The following is a 21,577-nucleotide window of genomic DNA, read 5'->3' as shown; positions in this document are numbered from 1 at the left end:
TCCACATGATTCTACAGAGCATAAATACTTACACAATTATCTCCCATCAACCCTGCTGCCAAAAAGTTTTCTCTTAATCCTTAAGACCAAGAGGAGCCATGACAAGATTTAAAGTAGACATTTGCTTTTGAAAAACACCTCTGTGTGCAGTGGAGAAGATGGACCCATCTTAATGAATAAATGAAAAGAGTTATGGAGATGAATGGTGGTGATGGTTGCACAACATTATAAATAGAACCACTAAATCGTACATTTAAAAGATGGCAAATTTTATAACTGTATTTTACCACTATTAAAAAAACTGAAAGAAAAAAAGTCTGCCATGTTTAAGACATTATATTTAGCATTGTAATAAGGTGTTATTAGGTACTGTATTATGTACTACATTGTCCCCTTCAATATGTGAGACAAAATGAATCTAAACAAAGAAAATAACAAAAAGCTTTGTGAATACCAATGTACTCAGTGAGTATAAGAAAACGAGATTGAGAGCCTAAAATAAATTAAATCAAATCTGGTCCTCCCCTCTTCTCATCAGCATACAAGCCATCCTGATTTTATCCCTTCTCTCCAAAATAAAATAAAACCACAACCACATGCAAACTCTTTTGAGCTAAGTGTTTATACATTAGCTTATTGATTATGAACTGGAGTGCTAAAAATACTTTCAGGCACATAGAGATGAACAGAATTAGGATGTCCTTCAATGAAGCAAAAAAGATGGATCATACCAATAACCTACCTGTTACAACCAAGTATAGACAAAAGGAAAAAGAATAGATTTTAAAAACCATCTAAAATGCTGAGTAGTGGAAATGAAGGTCAAGGTCTGCTGTCTTTGCGTGCTAACTCATTTCATCTCCATGTTCATGTCCTCTTGACTTCTCTGTAAAAATGGCACTGTCTTACAAAGACAGCATATCAGAAAAAGCTGCCACGCTATTTTTTTTTTTTTTTTTGGAGACGAGTCTCAGTCTTCACCCAGGCTGGAGTGCAGTGGCCCAATCTCAGCTCACTGTAACCTCCGCCTTGAGGGTTCAAGCAATTCTCCTGAGTAGCTGGGACTACAGGCGCCTGTCACCATGCCCACCTAATTTTTGTATTTTTAGTAGAGGTGGAGTTTAACCATATTTGCCAGGCTGGTCTTGAACTACTGACTTCGTGATCCGCCCACCTCGGCCTCCCAAAGTGCTGGGATTACAGGCATGAGCCACTGCGCCCAGCCCAGGCTATTTTTTTTAACTTGCTTTTCTCCTAAAGCACCTTTACAGGCTCCTAACATGCATATATCATAGAACTTAATCTGGCTTCAGAAACACTTGGATAAAAAAAAAAGATTTATTTATATGATCACAGGATAAACACAGGCATACATTCCTAAACAGCATATCAAAATCAACAAACAACTTTTAAAGAAAGATTTAAAATAATGAGATATTCTAAAAGTGAGTATGTTTATCATAATACCAATAGAAGTAGCACATCAGTGGCACATTGGCAGTGGTGGTGGCAGTGGCAGCAATTGCCATTTACTGTTTTCTCATTGCCAGGAAGGGGTGCTTTATGAACCTCTCATTTAATCATCATCACAATTCTTTGGGTTTGATGATAATGCAGAACCATACACTATACTATCTAGGGTCACCTATTTCAAAATAACTTTTAAAAATGGAATTTGAGATGTTACTTCACTACAGAAGAGCAGAATTTGGCAGATGAGACAATTCCAGTAAGCTTCCTAAAATAGCATTTTGAGGTTAGTGCAGTTTTCACTGTATTTAAATGGATTAGCCTAGAGTCATTACTGCTCAAAATGATACTAATCACTCTAATTCTGATTAAAGGAACATGCAAGGCCATTCCAGATAAACTGTTAAGTCAGCAGAAACCTCAATCTCCCAGGAAAGCCTTTGAGAAATACTCATAAATCCAGTCTGTGGTTCTAGGGATACTTCTTATTTATAGTGAAGCTAATAGATTTTTATCCAAGTAACTTTTAAGATAAAAGTGAATTTAAAGAAAAAAGGAAAATTTAAAATCTGATTACTTTTTTAAAAATTTTATTTTAAAAACCTCTATTATATAGTTTTGCTCTCTTTCAACAAATACTGTGGACTGTGTTAAGGTATTAAATTCATTATCCAGAGAAAGCTTTGGCAATGTATTTGTGACTAGTATAGCCATTTCAGTCAAAATGCTTTCCTTTCACATCCTTGTATGATGATTTAATTTGTGATATCCTGATTTCTTTAAAAAAATCAATTTACTCTTGGGCTTATAAGCCATTTTCTCTTAGTTTTAGGGTCTAAATTTCTAGTCTCTCTTAATTACAAAAAAAATTATAGTGGGTCAAAATGCTTAATAAAATCTTGTTAGGATATGATTTATTGCAGTTAATCCGATTTTTTTTAAAGGCACTGTCTTACGAAAATTAAAGGAATGTCTGATTTGCAGCTACAGAGAAAAATTACACTTTTTAATCAAGAAGAAAACAATCTTTGGACAGGCTGCATGGCAGGGAGTACACTGAGATAACCTACCAACAAATTCAGTACAATATCAAATAAGTTGCTGATCACAAATAGAATGTAGATTTGACTGAAAAATAATAATTAAACATGTTTCATTTTACACTCTGGCTGTGTTTCTGCAAAGTTTTACGTAAGCTGTATTTTGGAAAACTGAATATTGTAAGTGTTCAAAAGGTAATTTCTACTATTAAGAACAACGTTATGTTAAATTCTTTGTAGAGTTAATGCCAAAGTAATTTGTTTGCAGATATTAATTTATTTGAATTGTTTAAAATGCTACTTGCATTCATAGAGAATAAAGCACCATGAGTATCATGATGAAGTCAGAACTCTTGTTATTATAGTCTAATCCAGAATGGAAAGAGAACTGGAAAAATGCATTTATTCTTATTCAGTTGTTCTCAGAGTACAATAAATTTTTACAGCAGTCCATTAATAGTTCTAACAGACACATCATAAAATTTGAACTATTTTATTTGAGGCAGGGTCTCACTTTGTCACTAAGGCTGGAGTGCAGTGGTGCAATCTCAGCTCATGGCAACTTTTGCCTCCCGAGGTTCAAGAAATTCTCCCACCTCAGCCTCCCAAGTAGCTGGGACCACAGATGTGCACCACGACAACTGGCTAATTTTTGTATTTTCAGTAGAGATAGGGTTTTGCCATGTTGCCCAGGCTGAGCTCAACTGATCTATATGCCTCAGCCTCCCAAAGTACTAGAATTACAGGCATGGGCCATAGCACCCAGCTGAACTATTTTTTATTGATTGGTTGATTGACTGATTGATTGAGACGGAGTCTCACTCTGTTGCCTAGGCTGGAGTTCAGTGGTGTGGCCTTGGCTCACTGCAACCTCCATCTCCTAGGTTCAGTGATTCTCCTGCCTCAGCCTCTGGAGTAGCTAGGATCACAGGGATGTGCTACCATGCCCAGCTACTTTTACTGTATTTTCAGTAGAGATAAGGTTCCACCATGTTGGCCAGCCTGGTCTCTAGCGCCTGACCTCAAGTGATCTACCCACCTCGGCCTCTCAAAGTGCGAGGATTACAGGTGTGAGCCACCACGCCTGGCCTATTTCATATATTTTAACACTAGACGCTGTGACTTAATTCTTACAAGTTTTTTTTTTTAAAAACTATCATTCCCAAAATATGTACATTTTGGTAAATACTCTTCAAATAAAATAAGTGAGAGTATTGGCTAAATGTAGCAATTAAAAGCAGGTTTTAAATCCTAGCTATTTCACATGTTAGGGCTGTATGATCTCAGAGAAATTGCTTTATCTTTCTATCCTCAGTTTTCTCATCTATTGAAAGGGAAAAACTGCAGAATCTACCTTGTAATGTTGGGGTGGTGATTAAAAGAAGTTAATCTTTATAAAGCACTTAGCACAATATCATAGAATAAGAGCTCAATAAATGTATACTATGTTGTTCTGGATAAAACCAAGAACAATAACTATCTGTGACATTTGCAACAAATGCCAAATTCTCTACTCTTGTTGACCCTCAATATAAGAAAGTCAAAGGGGGCAGAATAAAAATTTCTCATTGGGGCATGGTAATGATTTCTGACCTACCAGTTACCTGATTTACTGTAATATTTTCACTTTTTTGTGTTTATAACAAACAATTGAAATTAGATGCATGAAACCAACAGGAATTGATGATGTCCTTCATTGAGATATCATACAGAGCTTACCCACCTGTGTAGCTCTTCTGTTTTGTCTTCAGTTGGACCTACGATTAGTAAACAATGACGAAGGACAGCTGCCATTACACGAAACTGATGAGAATCACTCTATGGTAAATAAAAAAGAGGAGAGGAAAAATTGGGGGTTGAATGCCTTAACAGAGGGATCTGCTACATTACTAAATCTCTCGCCCACCCCAAACATTCTTATACCATACATTGTAAATGGTAGATTATCCTATGAAGAATTCCAGAGGCAATACTAAGTAAACAGTCACTATCTCATATGAACAACTACAACCACTTCCAGAAATGCTGAAATAGCCACTCTGGTTTACCTTCTTAAGATTCAATTCCACTGGAGATTTTTTCATTTCCAAAAAGCCTAAGTTTGTTTGTTCTATGGTACAGTGTTATAGTTTACTAGTCATTATAAAAGTTCCAACAGATGTGATGCTAACCAGGTATTTCAGAGGCTGGTTGTACATCCTTAATAAAAATGTCTCGTCTCTTAAATTTCAAAGCAATAGATCCACCAACTTCATTTTAATTAATTTTAATATCCTAATTCCCTCAAAACTACCAGCAAGTAATGAAAAACAAGTGATCTCCAATGTTTACTCATTGGCAGTGGTATTAAAGAGACACAGGGAGTTAGAGGGAAGAAGACAAACAATAGGAAATAACTAAGCCCTGAATAATCATTTCGTTTACTTCTTCATTTTTAGTGAGATCGTGGGCCATTATACTTTCTTTAATTATCTGCATGAAAGTCATCTTTCTTCTTCCAGATTTTAAATAGTTAAGAAGACACATGAAATTAGAGATAACTATGATAGCCTGGATATGTCATATTTCAGGAAGACTTCAACTACCTCAAAAACTACTAAAAAATTATAAAACTTCTTAACACATTGTTGATTTCAAGTCCATGTGAAGTAATATATTTTCATAAATTATACACATATATGCTATATTTATACATAGAATTCACATAGCCCTTCTAGGAAGATGTCTCTCACAAAATCTAGCAAGTAATTGGGGTACACTTTCACAACTCATAATGTGGACAGTAATATTTTAAACATAAAATCATCATGTATAGAGTTGGATGAGAAGAGGGCCTCAGTGGCCTAAATGAAATAAAGGCACTGCACTCGGGGTCATGAGTCTAGATTGTCACTCTAGACAAGTCATATCGTTTCTCTGAGCCGCAGTTTCCCCACATGAATCTCCAAATACTGGAGGGTTCTGTCAGGGTTACAAAGGATTAAAGAAAATGATACGCATAAAAGTACTTTAATACTTTCAATAAAACATTTGAAAGTTAGGGAGAAGTATAACAGAAGAAGGGAACAAAAGGCAGGACTGATAGAGCTGAAACAAATGATAAATAATTGTAGGGGGAAAGGGAAAAAACAAAGAGGGACTAGTTATGACAGGGACACTAAAACTGGCAGGGTTGGAAAGAATGCTGTCCCATTCAATAACCATCTCAAACATCTGAATAAAAATTCTCTCATATGTTAAATACCCATGTGAAACACATCCATTACTGAACTCTTGATAAGATCATATGTCCCTTTGGTTTTAAAAATTAACTAGGAAATACGCTTCCTTTTAAATTAGATTTTCCTTTATTTCAGATAAAATAATCTTTCTCTTTTATGCTAATGTTGACAGCCTTTTGTAAATCTATCCATTTTGGTCTTTCCATTATTTGCAGCTGCAAACCAAAAACTCCACTTTTTACCCTAGTTACGCCTTTTCCAGTTTTGATAACATCAACTCCTAAGTTGTGCCCTATGTCTACAATACCCTCTCTTACTCTAAATCCACTAAATTATCTCCATTTCTCTACTTAAAACAACTACTAAAATCCCTGGATTGTTTGCCTCTGCTCTTTGTATCGCTGATTCCTTTGTGTACTCCAGGTCTCAGCTAAAGCACCTTCTCAAAGAAGATTCTTCTTTCTCTCATGAAATCATAATTTGTAACTTCACCTTTGTTTACTTGCATATACTTTGTTTCTTCCACTAATCTATTACCTTAATGAGGAAAGAGGGTGTGTGTTTAATAGGTCATCAATGAATTTTAATGTAAATATTATGTATAATGTACATACAGGAAAGTACCCAAATCATTAGTGTACAGCTAAATTTTCACAAAATGAGCACAGTCATACAACCAGTATAAAAATCATGTAATGCCAAAATTAAGAATCCCAGAATTTTCCCCATATCACCTTCAAATGACCTTGTTAATGTTACAGGTTAGTATTTTGGTTGTTATTGAACTTTATATGTATGGAATCATAAAATACATATTCTTGTGTTGGCTTCTGAGATTCATTCACATTCCTCTGTCTAGTTGCAGTGTGTTATTTTTCACTGTTTGAGAGCAGTGCTGTTTGAAGTATGTTTGCGTACCACTGCTGGTCCACATCCTGTTCATCACTGATCCGCAACACCATGAGTACGGAAGGTATGCGTGAACATTTAGAAACTTCTGAGCAGTTTGGCATTGTGTATAATACTGTATTATACAAGAGTTGCATTCTGACAGATTTTTAGGGAAAAAAATCTGGTCCTTCACTACAGATAAGAAAGCATTGCTGAACCTAAGTACAATTAAAAAAAAAAAAAAAGAAAGAAAAGAAAGCACTGCTGTATAGTATTTCAATATATAAATATGCCACAATTTACTTATATCTACTCCTGATTGACACTTGGACTGTTTCCAGCACGGGGCTATCTTGAAAAGTGCTGCTGTGAACATACTTTTTACATGTTATTTGATATCTACAGGTACACACACTAGAGAAGAGATGCTGAGTCACAAGTTATATCCATATGACAAGCCTTACAAGGTACTACTAAACTGAAGTACTTTTTACCCATTTATACCCCACCAGTGGCTCTAGAGGGGCACCATTACTTGTTATAGTCAGTCTTTTTAATCAGTTATAGTTATGGTCATTCTCATGGACATGTAGTGATTTCTTATTTGTAGTATGCATTTTTCTGGTGACTAATAAAGTTGAACACCTTTTCATACGTTTATTAGTCATTTGGATATCTCTTTTGTGAAGTTCCTGTTTAAGCCCTTTGCTTATTTTTCTACTGGGTTGTCTGATTTTTATTTTTATGGGTTTGTAGGACTTTTTAATGTATTCTGAAGACAGTCATCGCACATTTGTTCTCCTCCAGTGTCCTGTCTTTTTGCTTCTTTTGATGAACTCACTTTAATAAAGATTGTTTTGTTATTTCTTTCCTTTATGGTTTGATCCTTATTTTGTCCTGTTTTAGAAATCTTTGCTTATTTACAAAATATCTTCCTTGCATGAGATAAAGTCATGAAGATACTCTTCACTAAGCTTTATTATTTTACCTTGTATATTTAGGTCTCTTATTCAACTCAAATTAAATTTTTACATCTGGTATAATATAGGGATTCAAATTCATTTTTTTCCATATGGCCATACAATTGATAAAGCCCCATTTATTAAAATGCCCATTCTTTCATTATTGCACTTCATTGTTACTTGTATCATAAGTCAGCTGACTGTGTCAACTCTGTTCTATCCCATTTGTCTATGTCTCAATAAATATTTGTTGGATGAGTGCTATCATTTAAGAAGTCTTAACAAAACTTAAAGTAAACACTATTTTCTACTGTTCGTTATTCTACTGTGAGACTTTCCATAAGCAGTTTAAACTCTCTGATCTTCACTGTCCTCATTTGTCAAATGGGGTTAATGCTACTGTATCACAAAGATACCAGAAATGAAATGCAATTGTTTTTCATAAAACATTATACAAACACAGCTTATACAACTGTTTATTAATTGCTTCCTAATTTAGTTTTGCTATTTTCAGGGCATCAATATTCTCTCCTCCTAAAATGATATCACCTTCAAAGGATGAGAGAGAAAATAAGTCCATAAGGATGAAGGGTAAAGGAAGAGAAAGAGACCAAGCAGGCTTGGTTGTGATAGTGAAAATCAAAATGAGATAACATTAAAAGACAGAAAAAAAAAAACTCAGGAAATTCACTGGGATCTTCTTTACACAGCTTTCATCTTAATCACAGATTAAGAAGCTTTCATCTTAATTACAGATTCCACTACTTATATGTCCTTCAAAGTCTCTAAAATAATCATGGAACTAACCTCTTTTGTTACAATGTGACATTCCTAATTAACTTCTATGGACACTGTTTTATCTTATTCAGATGGTATCCTTTGACTACTCAGATACTTGTATTTCTCTGTTTGCACTTGGCTGTCTGTTTCTAACATGTCTGCTGGTCTGTACTTTCTTAGTACACTGCACTGATACCCTGGAAGCACTGGAGAAGGGAGTGTGGTCTAGGGATCCCTAACAGTCCCTGGAATAACATGCTCTATTCTATCAACAGAGACATTTAGAAAAGTGTTAAAGCAGGAGGAAGACAAGACCATTTCAATCAACTTTTCTAAAACTGACTTTATATCCTGCTAAAGAAATCAACTGGCCTTTTAAAACACAGTGTCTTTAGGAAAGGGAGAGAGAGACTGATTCCACATGTTGAAATAAGTCTAGCTACATTTCCCACTGAATGGAAAGCAAACTCCAAATTAATCTGCTGATGGCATCAGAAAGCAGGCACGAATTTAACATTAAGGCATGAATCTAAAATGAACAAATTGCACTAATTTGCTAAACCTCAAGAAAAGCCTAGTCATTAATTTTCTATTACTGGTGAACTGTAAATGAAAGTGGTCATAAAAATAACTAAAACAGTTTAAAGCCAAAACCAAACGTTTGTATTTTCTGTAACTGTCAAGATGTGAAATAGGCAAAGATTTAAAAAGTGAAATGCCCAGGGTTTGAAAAGGTATAACCCAGTAATATTTTTCTGAAGGTAAAATTAGCAACATATATAAAAACATCTTAAAACTTTGAAACCTTCTGGCCTGCCAATTTCAGGAACATATCCACAAAGATTTTATAAGAAAAATCACTGGAATTTAAGACAGCAAGCAACTATAAACAACGTTAAGTGTCTTCAAAGGGAGATGTGTTAAAACTTAATGTATCTTTCTTTTTTTTCCTGAGACACTGTTACCCAGGCAGGAGTGCAGTGGCACAACCATGCAGCCTTAACCTTCTGGGCTCAAGTGATCCTCCCACCTCAACCTCCCAAGTAGTTAGGACTACACACACATGCCACAATGCCTGAATAATTTTTAATCTTTTTTTTATTTTTCTGTAGAGATTAAGTCTCATTATGTTGCCCAGGCTGGTCTCAAACTCCTGTGCCGAAGCCTCCCAAAGTGCTAGGATTACAGGCATGCGCCACCACTGCACCCAGCGATATTCTTCATTTTTCATAGATCTGTTTATACTTATTAGTATGTATTATTTCACAAGAAGGTAGAATGTGGTTATCAAAAATTTCTTTTTGGTTGCAGAACCCTTTTTATCCCCAAATTAAATCTTAATTACAACCTATATTTAAAGAAAATCAATAGCAATAGCAAGAACAATTGGTGCTCTTTATTTAAAGTAAGGATGAGGAACTGGGAACACTGTCCACTTACTCCCAGAGGCCACTCCTAGGTACCTGATGGCTTAAAGAAACATATTTTGAAAGCCTACTCTTTATAAACTTTTATTGTGAAGAAAAAAGACTAAGGTTGTTAAATGATTGCATTTTTGTAAAAATTTACATCTATCTGTTTGTTTATATATTATACAATGAAGAACAGTTAGAAAGATACACACCAGCCGGGCATGGTGGCTCACGCCTGTAATCCCAGCACTTTGGGAGGCCCAAGCAAGCAGATCACCTGAGGTCGGGAGTTTGAGACCAGCCTGACCAACATGGAGAAACCCAATCTCTACTAGAAACACAAAAATTAGCCAGGTGTGGTGGTGCATGCCTGTGATCCCAGCTACTTAGGAGGCTGGGGCAGGAGAATCACTTGAACCCAGGAGGCGGAGGTTGCAGTGAGCCAAGATCGTGCCATTGCACTCCCTCCAGCCTGAGCAATAAGAGCAAAACTCTTGTCTCAAAAAAAAGGAAGACATACACCAAAAGGGAAACAGTGCTTGGTGCAGTAGCATACATCTGTAATCTCAACTACTTGGGAGGTTGAGGTAGGAGGACTGCTTGGGCTAGGAGTTGAAAACCAGCATGAACAACATAGCAAGACCTATGCCTTAAAAGAATAAAAAGTAATTAGCCGAATGTGGTGGCCTGCACCTAGTCCCAGCTACTCGGGAGGACGACTTGAGCCCGAGTGTGAGGCTGCAGTGAGCTACGATCACATCACTGCATTCCAGCCTATATGACAGACAAGACTCTGCACTTTGGGAGGCCAAATCCCAGCACTCTGGGAGGCCGAGGTGAGTGGATCACGAGATCAGGAGTTCAAGACCAGCTTGGCCAACATGGTGAAACCCCATCTCTATTGAAAATACAAAAAATAGCCAGAAGTGGTGACATGGGCCTGTAGTCCCAGCTACTCTGGAGGCTGAGGCAGGAGAACTGCTTGAACCTGACAGGCAGAGGTTGCAGTGAGCAGAAGTAGCACCACTGCACTCCAGCCTCGGTGACAGAACAAGACTCCGTCTGCCCCCACCACCAAAAAAAGAAAAGGAAAAAAGTGCTTATCTTTGAGTGGTTAGCTCATAGGTAATTTGTATTTCTTATTGTTCATATGCCTTTTTCCTATTCTACAGTGAATAATATATGAAATATATTATTTTCATAAAAAGGAAAATAACGTTTATTTTAAAAGCTGGATTCTTCTGTACAATAAGTTTCCATATCCTTTTATTTTTTTTAAATACTTGCAATTCTTTAGGTGCTTGTCCAATTGAAGTAAACTGTCTTTTGTCTGACAGCAAAAAAGATATTAAAATTCAGGTAAATGGACTCTTAGTAGCAAGTTTCTTTGCATCCTGGTGAGAGATTTTCTTTATGCTACCTTGTGGGTACCTCAATAGAAAGTACTGTATGTTTTGGTCTCTGTCTTTCCATATACTGTTTAACTTCCATAAAATGTTCATCCTCCGGTTTTTCAAATGACTGAATCGTTGTGTTTTCAGATCTCAGTAGAGACTTTCAGAAAATTTCTTTTACTAAGTATTCTCAATCAGTGTGATATTTATATCCTAGTACTTAACAGAATTTGAATTATATATCTGTTTACTGACTTATTGCCTATCTCACCTAAAAAACTGAAGTTTCATGAAGGCAAAGACAATGCCTATTATTTGCCAATATATTACATAATGCTTGGCATACTATCTAGCAATTAACTGACTGGATGAATGAATGACTAAATGTTTGCCAAAAGTTGACTCCGGAAACTCATGAAGACATTCTTATCTAACTGAGTTGGCAAGAATCTTATTTTCAATACTATTTAAATTTCTAAGCACTTCAATAATAGCCAGAGTCACATTTAAATGGGCATATTTTATAATGGCTGTATCAGCTGACTCACAACAGGTATAAGGTAAGAGATACCTGGCTCCAGGATTACTGATCCTTTTCATCTATCCTTTGGAAAATAAATATTCGATAACACAGAATGAGGATTTGCTACTTCAATGTCTTCTAAAGCTTCTTCTAGCTCTGACATTACTTATAAGTAAAGTACACTAATGAGAGATAATCTCAATACACTGATATTTATTACCTGTCATCCATCTCATACATATACTGATGTGTAGCCACTGAATTTTAAACCCTTTTTTGTCAGGAATCTGAACAGTGTGAGCTACTATTCTGGTTACAACTGAAATAATAGGGAGCTCTATAATAGCAAAACTCAGAAGTTTAAGGTCTCAAATTGAGAACTTAAAAACCCCAAAACAAACAGCATAAGAAAAATAGCCACAGAAGGTACAAAATAAGCATAGAGACATAACATTTTAAATACTTCCAAATATTTGGTTTCAATGCATAAATGGAGCATGTGGGCTTTCCACATCTTTTCTTGCCAAGTCCCAGGAAAAATTGACCATACTACAGTCATCTAAAACAGCTGTTAGGAATGATCTTCAAATATCTGGTTTCAAAATACAGACCTATTTGCACTTTAAAACTCAGATGTATGCATACTCCCACTATAGCACTGTACTGAGATAATCTTTTAAAGTAGGTTGCTGACAAAAACACATCTTTATTCATGGGTGAGAAGTGTTTCAAATGGACACAGCAAAATGTTAGCTAAATCTTAAAAGTCAATTGTCAGAAAAGACAATTTGCTCTGGTACCAAAATCTCTCTCTCTTTTTACTGGAAGGGCTGAATTCCACTAGTTATTTAAGGCTAAAAAGAGAGTAAATGTGAAATGTTATGCTTCTAGAAGGAAGGAAAAAGTTTATGTCTACTTCACTTAATTTGTTGACTTCCTTAAACTAAGTTTCCTATTTAGCATATTGTTCTTGCAGGTACTCAATTGTAAACTATCGAATCTGTCTCACTTTGGGTTGCTGGAGAGTTCAAGCAGCTGTGAAGGATATTTGTCTAGAAATAAGTCAAGTGGTTTAAAATAACCTTTCCCATACTCTAATATTATCAGCTTATTTTCTAGAACTTACATACGAGCACAGATCTAGTTGTGGTCTTACACCTCGGATAGTTATCTAACACTATAGAGAAACCCCCTGGAGACTGGGATGATAGGCATACACAGAGCATCTTCTTCTCTTCTGAGCAGACACCAATTCTGATTGATCAACTTCAATTGGCTTGATCTGTCTTAGCTTTTCTTTAAGATGGCAGCCACTGAAAATGCCTATACCTTTATCAACCACGTTGTTTTGTTTCCCTTCAAATCTTATCATTTAGGTCTTATTCCTGAAAGAGGCACTCTTAAAAAGAGAGAAGTAATAATGCAACTCGGAATACTAACTATATTTGGCATCTTACAAAATAGTAGTCCATATTCACCCTATTCTGATAGGTATTATTACAAAAATGGAAAGAATAAGACTTACAACAGTTAAGAAGTATATCCTGGGTAATACAATTGCTTAATGGGAGAAGTGGGAACTTTTTCCTTTCCCAACTTGTATTCTTCTCTTGCAGGAAACTCTAGGGATGTGCCAGAACAATTAAATTCCAGGTAGATAAAAATAGCCTTCTCTACCTTACCTCTTTATGGACCTTCCAACTGTCTACCGTCACATTGAAGAGAGCTTTGAGGGCCTCAATGGCACAGTCTGTCTCCTGAGGTGAGAGAGGAGGTCCATTATGGTCTATGGCCGATTCATACTCATCGGTCCACTTGATGCTAAAGGCACTTTCCAAGACCTGGGTTAGCAGCGGTAGTCCCTGGAGCTCATAGCGCAATTGTGACCTGATGTCGGTGTGCAAAAGTGACAGAAGGAAGAGTAGGCGCAAGTCAAAGCACTTAATGTCATTGATAAATTTCCGGTCCGTGCACTTTCTCAGGAGGTTACAGAGCTTTGCAGCAAGATTAAGTTCCAGGCTGAGCTGCTGTGCCATCTGACTGTTGAACACTATGTTACACAGACATTTTAATGACTCCACAATAACTGGGAACTCTGACACCTTCTCCAAAGAATCATCCAACTCATTTAGCTTGGCTAGTCGCAGCAGTATCTGCATATTTTCCTTAGTTGTTACAGGAACTAAAACCTTTTTGTCTCTGGAGAGAATGCGGAGTACTTCTAGGCAGGACACTTGACATGTTGTTGGGATGTCCTTTATAAGGACTTTAAATATGCCTTCACAGAGTTTCTGAAAAACAAGAACGAGTAGGCAAAAATCATTATTTGGCTCAAATGATTTAAAGTAGAATGCTTCTCTACCAATGTATTTAACAACAATTAAAGATCTGGATAGAAAAGGTTTTTTACTATTTTTTAAATCACAGAATGTTAGAAACTGAAATATAAGGTGACTGAAAAATACCTTATATTTGGTGTACTTCTTTCACTTTACAGATGGAAATTGAGGGCCAGAGAGGTTAAGTTACTTGCACTGGGACACAGTGAATTAATGGCAGAGTAAGAGCTAGAGGTATGAGTTTCCTAGCTTCCAGCCTAATATTCTTTCTATAAAATCAATTATTCTATTTTAAACTGACTAGTTTCAAATGTCTTATGTAAGTTTTGTTTTTGGATGACTTTTTAACATCAGACTAAACATAGTATCAGGATGGAAGGCAATCAGTTTGAATCACAGCTGTTCCCTTCCCAGAAATAAAGATTAACGCCTAAAGAATTGGCTCATATTTGTCCACAGTACAGGCTCTTGCAAAAAGACTTAAAGTTAAGTATGCATTTCTGTTGAGTTTTAGTTGTGCTATTGCTTCTGAATTTACAGTTCTTTAGCAGTAGTCCCATGTTTCAGAAACCCCAGAACCCCCTTTAGCTAAAATCTAATAATATTTAATCATCAAATAACCCCAGAGAAGAACTTTTGCTGACAAACTGATTAAAAATTACTCCAGGTGTTAGGTTCCAAATAGAGTTGAATTAGCATATATTATGCCTTGGGCCAATTGCAAAAAGGTGACCCCTCCTGGCAGACAAACTGCAAAAAAGAGTTCCCATTGGGTTGGTAAATTATTAAAAAGCACACATGGCTTGGGAAGCTCAGATTGTGGATAGAATTTTAGCTTTCTTTTGTTCTCTTGCTGTAGGGCACAGATCATACAAATATATGCAGCAGTTCTGGTTCCAAATCTTGCTACCAGTATCTCAAAAACAATTCTAGAATGAACCCAAATATCTTATATTTCCTGAAAAGGAATTTGTTATACCATTGCCAAATTTAAGAATCACTGACCATTCCCTCAAAATTCAACATCAGCTTTCTTCTCCACAAACTGCAGGCCTGGGTCTCTCAAGCTTATTCTTATATGTGAGGCAAGAATGTATAACCACTCCATCACTGAACATTTCTGTATTCCCTTACACCTTATAAAAACAACAACTACTATTACCAATATAAGATTTTACAAAGTTTCTATTAATCTATCATCAGATTTAACTCTTTAATAAAAAGAGGCTGCCTGTGGGGTCAGACATTACGATCTTGTCAGGAAACCCTGGCTATGTACACCTTCTTACAGTGCACATAGTCATCAGCTACAGAAATGTCTATTTTAAATGTAGTCATCCCTTGGAATCTGTGGGAAATTGATTCCAAAACCCCTGCAGATAATAAAATCCACAGATGTTCAAGTCTCATATAAAATGGTACAGTATTTAAATATAACCACCTACGTACATCCTCCTGTATAAGTTATCACTAGATTATATCTAATACAATATAAATTGCTATGTAAATGGTTGTTGTATTAAGGAATGATGACAGAAAAGTTTGTACGTGTTTAACACAGACGATTGTATTATGTTCTCTAAATAGATGCGGAAAGGAACTTTACTTGATAAGCCAAAAAAATTTCCATAACAGTGTCAATTCTATCCCTACCATACCTGGTAATTAGAAAGGACTTTCTTTTAATGTTTTAATATTATTGTTAAAGCACTTTTTTTTGAATGAAGTTTGGGGATAGGAGAAAGTATACTGTGCCCATTATTAAAAGTATACAGAACAGGGAAAATTTTCTCCATATTTAAATCTTTCACATTCAAGACAAAGAAATTCATATGTGGTATATATTCCTGGGGGTGGAGTCAGGTCACCTTTGTTTCCATACAGTTTTATTCAAGAAGGAAATATCTACCTTCCTCCTTAAGTTGTGAAACATGTAATAAGGTATTATAAAATATTATATATGTGAATTTGAAGTTCTACATATCTAATAGCACACAAATATCTTTTTTCCATTCTAAACCAAAAACAACAACAACAATAAAATTTTTAAAAATGTATGGGCAGCATGACACCTTTCTTCCTAATAACTTTAGACTCAAGAAAGAAAAAGAGCAGAGCATGAAGACAAATTGGAATAGCCAGGTCTATACATAAACCAAATGGACTGAGAAACTCTAGGACATCAAAGAAATTAAAGGTACCTAAAAAATTTACAGTTAAAAACTGCTTCATCTAAAAGCTTGTAGAAGATCATCCAGCAAGCGAAGACAAGATCTTTTTGCAGTTTTTAATTACAGTTGTTCTTGAACATACCATTTCTCACTACAGACCTACCTCATACTATGACTGTTCTGTAGCTTTTCGCTATATCTCTTAAAAAAGTAATACCACATTTTGGACAATGACTCCTTTTTAAAATTATAATTTTTAGAACCAAAACCATGTGAAATACAATAAGTGATATTTAATCAACGTATCAATGCTTTACCCAATACAATAATTTCAATTTAAAGATTATCAGGAACAAATTAATAAAAGTGGTTGAAAAGGCAGCATTCTTTATAGCTCCTCTACCTGTTGAGTTTGTGCGCTGCTTCGTTTCAAAGGTGTTCTTGTATTTCCCCTTTATTTTGCCCTATCAGAACTTTTCTGTGCTATAATTATTTAAGTTGATTTTACTCTACCTAAAACATGCTCTGCTCTCCTCAAACACCTTTCACAGCTCCCTGCTGCCCACAGAGTACTGCTGAAATGTGCCCAGTGTCCTCTTTCCTACTGTTGTCTGATACACACAATGCAAATGCACAGTTTCTTCTTCAGGTGTTCCCAATTGACTCCCAGTCCCAACCATGATACATCCTGAGTATTTCCTCCACTGTTCCTTCAGTGTGGTATGCCCTGCCACCACATCCACTCATCAAGGATTGCCAAGAACTTTTTAGCAGTTTGCTCCTCAACTGAAACCCTAGAGTAGACTCTAACAGTGGTTCTCAAACTTCAACATGCCTCATAATTACCTAAAGGACTATTAAAAAACAGACTGTTGCACCTCATCCCTAGAGTTTCTGATTCAGCAGGTCTGGGATGAGGATCCAGAAATGGGACTTTTAACAAATTCCTAGTAGGTGCTACTGCTGGTCAGAATCCGCAATGTGAGAACCACTGAACTATGATCAACAATGGACTGACATAATTTGGATGTTAGGGTCAAGGGTTAACTGAGAATACCGGACCAGGTGAACACAGAGAAGCAGGAAGTCTTGAACGCCGTTAGCACAACACCTTGACTTCTCCTTCACTGCCGTGTGCTAAAGATGCGGAAGCGTGGCAGGCACAGGAATCAGATGTCACTGTCTAGTCACATTATCTTTCTTAACTTAAATATTAAAAACTGCTAGAGTGTGAGGCACATTACTTGTTTAAGGTCAGCAATCCTGGGCTTGAAATTTGTTCAACCTACCACGGACTCTAAAACCAAATCAGTGTGAATTAAGAGCAGAAGTTCTGAATTTAAATTGTTTGCATCCAAATCTTGGCTCTTCTACTTAACAATTGTGACCTTGGCAAGTTACTTAGTCTCTGGACCTCATTTACTGCAAGAATTAAATGAGATCATGCATGTACAACACTTACGGCAGTGCCTGGCAAGTGATAAATGTTCAGTACAGGTTATCTATTACACATTATTATAAGGTAAATTGTCAAAGTCCTCCGTTTGGCACTTAAGATCTACTAACCTGCTCTGAGTCGTCTTTCACACTATTTTTATCAAATTTTCCTCTTTAGCTATATTCCTTTCCAAATTATCTCACATTAGCTTTTTTACTTTCTTACTGCCTCCCTCTCCATGTCAGTCCTTTTCCTTTTCTATTTAAATTTTAGCCATTCTTGAAGGCTAAGCTTAAAACCCATTTTCAACATAAAATTTTCTCTAACCACTTCAGCCCTCAACATTCTTCCTTTCTAAAGGATACCTAAATCACAAATTTGTAGCAATCATTTGATGCTTAGCACATCCATCCTGTTAGTTTTCTTTTTACGAGTTTGCCTCCACTACTAAAAGCTCTCTGAAGGCAAAAAGGACATCTTTTTTACAAGAGAAGAAAATGTATTGTAGTGGCTTTTGAATCATAGACCTGAATTTAATACCTTCTTTGCCACTGTATGACTTTTTTTTTTTTTTTAAACTAACTGTGTGATTTAGACACTTCTNTTTTTTTTTTTTTTTTTTTTTTTTTTTTTTTTTTTTTTTTTTTTTTTTTTTTTTTTTTTAGTCTCGCCCTGTCGCCCAGGCTGGAGTGCAGTGGCTCACTCTCGGCTCACCGCAACCTCCACCTCCCAGGTTCAAGCCATTCTCCTGCCTCAGCCTCCCAAGTAGCTGGGATCACAGTTGTGTGCCACCATGCCCGGCTAATTTTTGTATTTTTAAATAGAGTCGGGATTTCGCCATGTTGGTCAGGCTGGTCTTGAATCCCTGACCTTGTGATCTGCCTGCCTCAGCCTCTTAAAGTGCTGGGATTACAGGTATGAGCCACCGTGCCCGGCTTCAGTTTCTCATTTTTAAAAAAATGAGAGTAACATCCATACCTCACAGGGATGTTATGAAACAGACCCTGGGGCATAATAAGCACTCTAATAGTTACTATTATGTTTTATTTCTTCATAATCTTAGTTGCTCTTAAGAGAGCAACTAAGCAACTAGAACATAATAAGCATCCTCCCTCCAACTCAAAAGAAATTAAGAAGTTCCTTAAATCTCAAGCATTAGTAGAGGTCTATTAATAATGTCTTGACACTTCTCCTTTCTAAGAAGGAAAGAAAGTAGTAGGCGCTATTCTTGTGATTGTACTGGTAGGGTGGTTTACCCCCCTGGGTAAAAGTATTTTCACAGAAGTAGCAGAAGGTATGTACCTTCATGTAAAGTTCTTTTTTCTGAAGAGTTTAAATTACCTATACGGATATGCTCTTGAAAATACAGAATAAAACTGTTTTTAAAAAATAGAAAAAAAAATCATAATTATATAAGCTGGTATATTTTATATACAGTGGACAGAGGGCTTGATCCTCAGTCAATTTACTTGATTTTCAGTAACATGATTATTTTAATACACAGTTATGATCATCATGTGCACACAATTTTGTTTCCTAACTTTTAAATTTAACATAAATAAGCATTTTTCATATTGCTACAGAGTCCTTGTAAAACACAGTTTTAAATGGATGCAGTATTAAATATGACTCCTGTTCTCAGTGAATCTCTAGCATGAAATATAGCAGAGTCCAGAAAGAACAATGGGTTTACCATTAAAAGGGATGGCTTCACAATTTTAATAATTATAGCACATGTTAAGTAGCCCTTAAACTGCTTAGGAACAGAAGTGTTTCACATTTCTTGGGGTTTTGAAATATTTGTATTATACTTACTTGGTTGAGCATCCCAAATCTAAAATCCTGTAATGAACATTTCCTTTGAATATCATGTCATCACTCAAAAAGTTCCAAATTTTGTCCTGTCATTTGCAACAACATGGATGGAACCGGAGGACATTACGTTAAGTGAAATAAACTAGGCACAGGAAGACAGATATTGCATGTTCTCACTCATATATGGAAGCTAAAAAGAAGTTGATTGACTGGAGATAGTAGAATGATGGCCACCAGCTGGGAAGGGTAGTGGAGGTGGCTGGGGGTGGATATGGAGGGGTTGATTAAAGGGTACAAAAACACCATTAGATAGAAGGAATAAGATCTAGTGTTCAGTAGCACAGTAGGTCAATTACATTTACCAGTAATATTTCAAAAAACTAGAAGAACAGAACTGGAACGTTCCTAACACAAAAGAAATGTTAAATGTTTGAGAGGATGGATACCCCAATTACCCTGATTTGATCATTACACACTGAATACACTTGTGTCAAAATGACACATGTACCTCATAAATATGTAGAATTATTATGTATCCATAATTTTTTTTTTCAGTTTTGAATTTTGGAGATTCAGGTTTGGGGATTTGGGATGTGTAACCTGTAATATTTTTTGCTTATGTGCTTAACCGTTTACAAAAACTTTTACGTTTCTCAATCTAAGAAATACTTACTGAGAGCCAAGCGTGGTGGCTCATGCCTGTAATCCTAGCACTTTGGGAGGTTAGGTGGGTGCATCACCTGAGGTCAGGAATTTGAGACACGCCTGACCAGTATGTTAAAATCCTGTCTCTACTAAAAATACAAAACATTAGCCAGGTGTGGTGGTATGCACCTGTAGGCCCAGCTATTAGGGAGGCTGAGACAGGAGAACTACTTGAACCTGGGAAGCAGAAATGGCAGTAAGCTGAGATTGCGCCACTGCACTCCAGCCTGGGTGACAGAATGAGAAGAAAAAAAAAGAATGAAAAGAAAAAAGGAAGGAAGAGAAAGAAATGCTTACTGAACACTTACTACACAATTCATTTTTTTTTCTTGCTCTGCCTCCTGGGCTGAAATGCAGTGACGCAATATTGGTCATGGCAACGTCCACCTCCCGGATTCAAGCAATTCTCCTGCCTCAGGCTCCCGAGTGGCTGGGATTACAGGCCCGGCTAATTTTTGTATTTTTAGTAGACATAGGGTTTCGCCATGTTGACCAGGTTGGTCTCCAACTCCTGACCTCAGATGATCCTCCCACCTTGGCCTCCCAAAGTGCTGGGATTACAGGCATGAGCCACCACGCCTGGCCCCACTACACAATTCTTAAAACGTTAAATGATTGCCTGGAGCAACTTAGTTAAAAAATACGAAGTCAGGACTCAAGCCAGATCATCTGATTCCAATGTAATTTCCACTGTAAATCAATAATCATACCACAGCTATTTCTAATTTATTGTGATTTTAAGCATGTCACTTTATTAGGCCTTTCCCCCACTCCATACCATGTATTAAAACTGAATGCCATCAAAGGCAACTTTCTTTGAGCTCCAGAATAGAAGGCTTTTTTTTTTTCACTCTGAATCTATACTACTAGGATCATCTTTGGCTTTAGCTATGAAACAAACAGGCTATGTAGCATATTGAGCATTCAAATGATCTATCAAGATTTATATTCTATCTTAACAGGTGATTTCTAAAACTATTTTTAAAAAGTCAAGTTTTATGCATAAGGAAAATGTCTCTGCTTAAAAGATTGATACCACAGTTAGTCTACTACACTCTGATAATGCAGAACAGGTTCTCAGAAAACCCTTTTGAGGGAAGTGCTACTTAGAAGAGTTGTCTATTGATTAGTGCCAGTTCACCAACTCCTTGTTGCTAGGTCATGTTGAGACAGGTACATAAGGTGAGACAGGCATAAAAGAGAGTATGCATTTAGAAACATTCATAGTAATTTGATGATTATTACTTTTAGTGATTTTTATTGCATTTTATAAAAGTATTGGCCTATTGCAAACTAAGGAAAAACAAACAATAAAATATCTTGATCCTTCATCACAAATAATTTGAGAAACACTGTTCTAGACAACATTTCTCATCCCTCTTTTTTTTTTTTTTTTTTTTTTTTTTTTTTTTTTTT

At 36.2% G+C, this 21,577-nt stretch overlaps 1 protein-coding gene across 13 annotated transcripts in view; it reads right to left on the bottom strand.

Moving 5' to 3' along the window:
* RIC8B (RIC8 guanine nucleotide exchange factor B) overlaps positions 1-21,577 on the bottom strand; it is a 115,323-nt gene that overhangs the window by 56,117 nt on the left and 37,629 nt on the right. For all 13 annotated transcript variants that reach the window (XR_005202273.1, XR_001828788.2, XR_005202276.1 and 10 more), the window contains 2 exons: positions 13,376-13,984; positions 4,234-4,328 (listed from right to left, as the gene is read on the bottom strand). Coding sequence is in view for 7 of the 13 variants with exons in the window: in XM_017540887.2 (XP_017396376.1) it covers positions 4,234-4,328; positions 13,376-13,984 (704 nt within the window). In the remaining 6 variants the exon portion in view is untranslated. The remainder of the gene's footprint in view (positions 1-4,233; positions 4,329-13,375; positions 13,985-21,577) is intronic.

The sequence above is a fragment of the Cebus imitator genome, unplaced genomic scaffold (assembly GCF_001604975.1).
Source record: "Cebus imitator isolate Cc_AM_T3 unplaced genomic scaffold, Cebus_imitator-1.0 Scaffold8, whole genome shotgun sequence".
Lineage (NCBI taxonomy): Eukaryota > Metazoa > Chordata > Mammalia > Primates > Cebidae > Cebus > Cebus imitator.
This window is presented reverse-complemented; position numbering and strand designations above follow the sequence as displayed.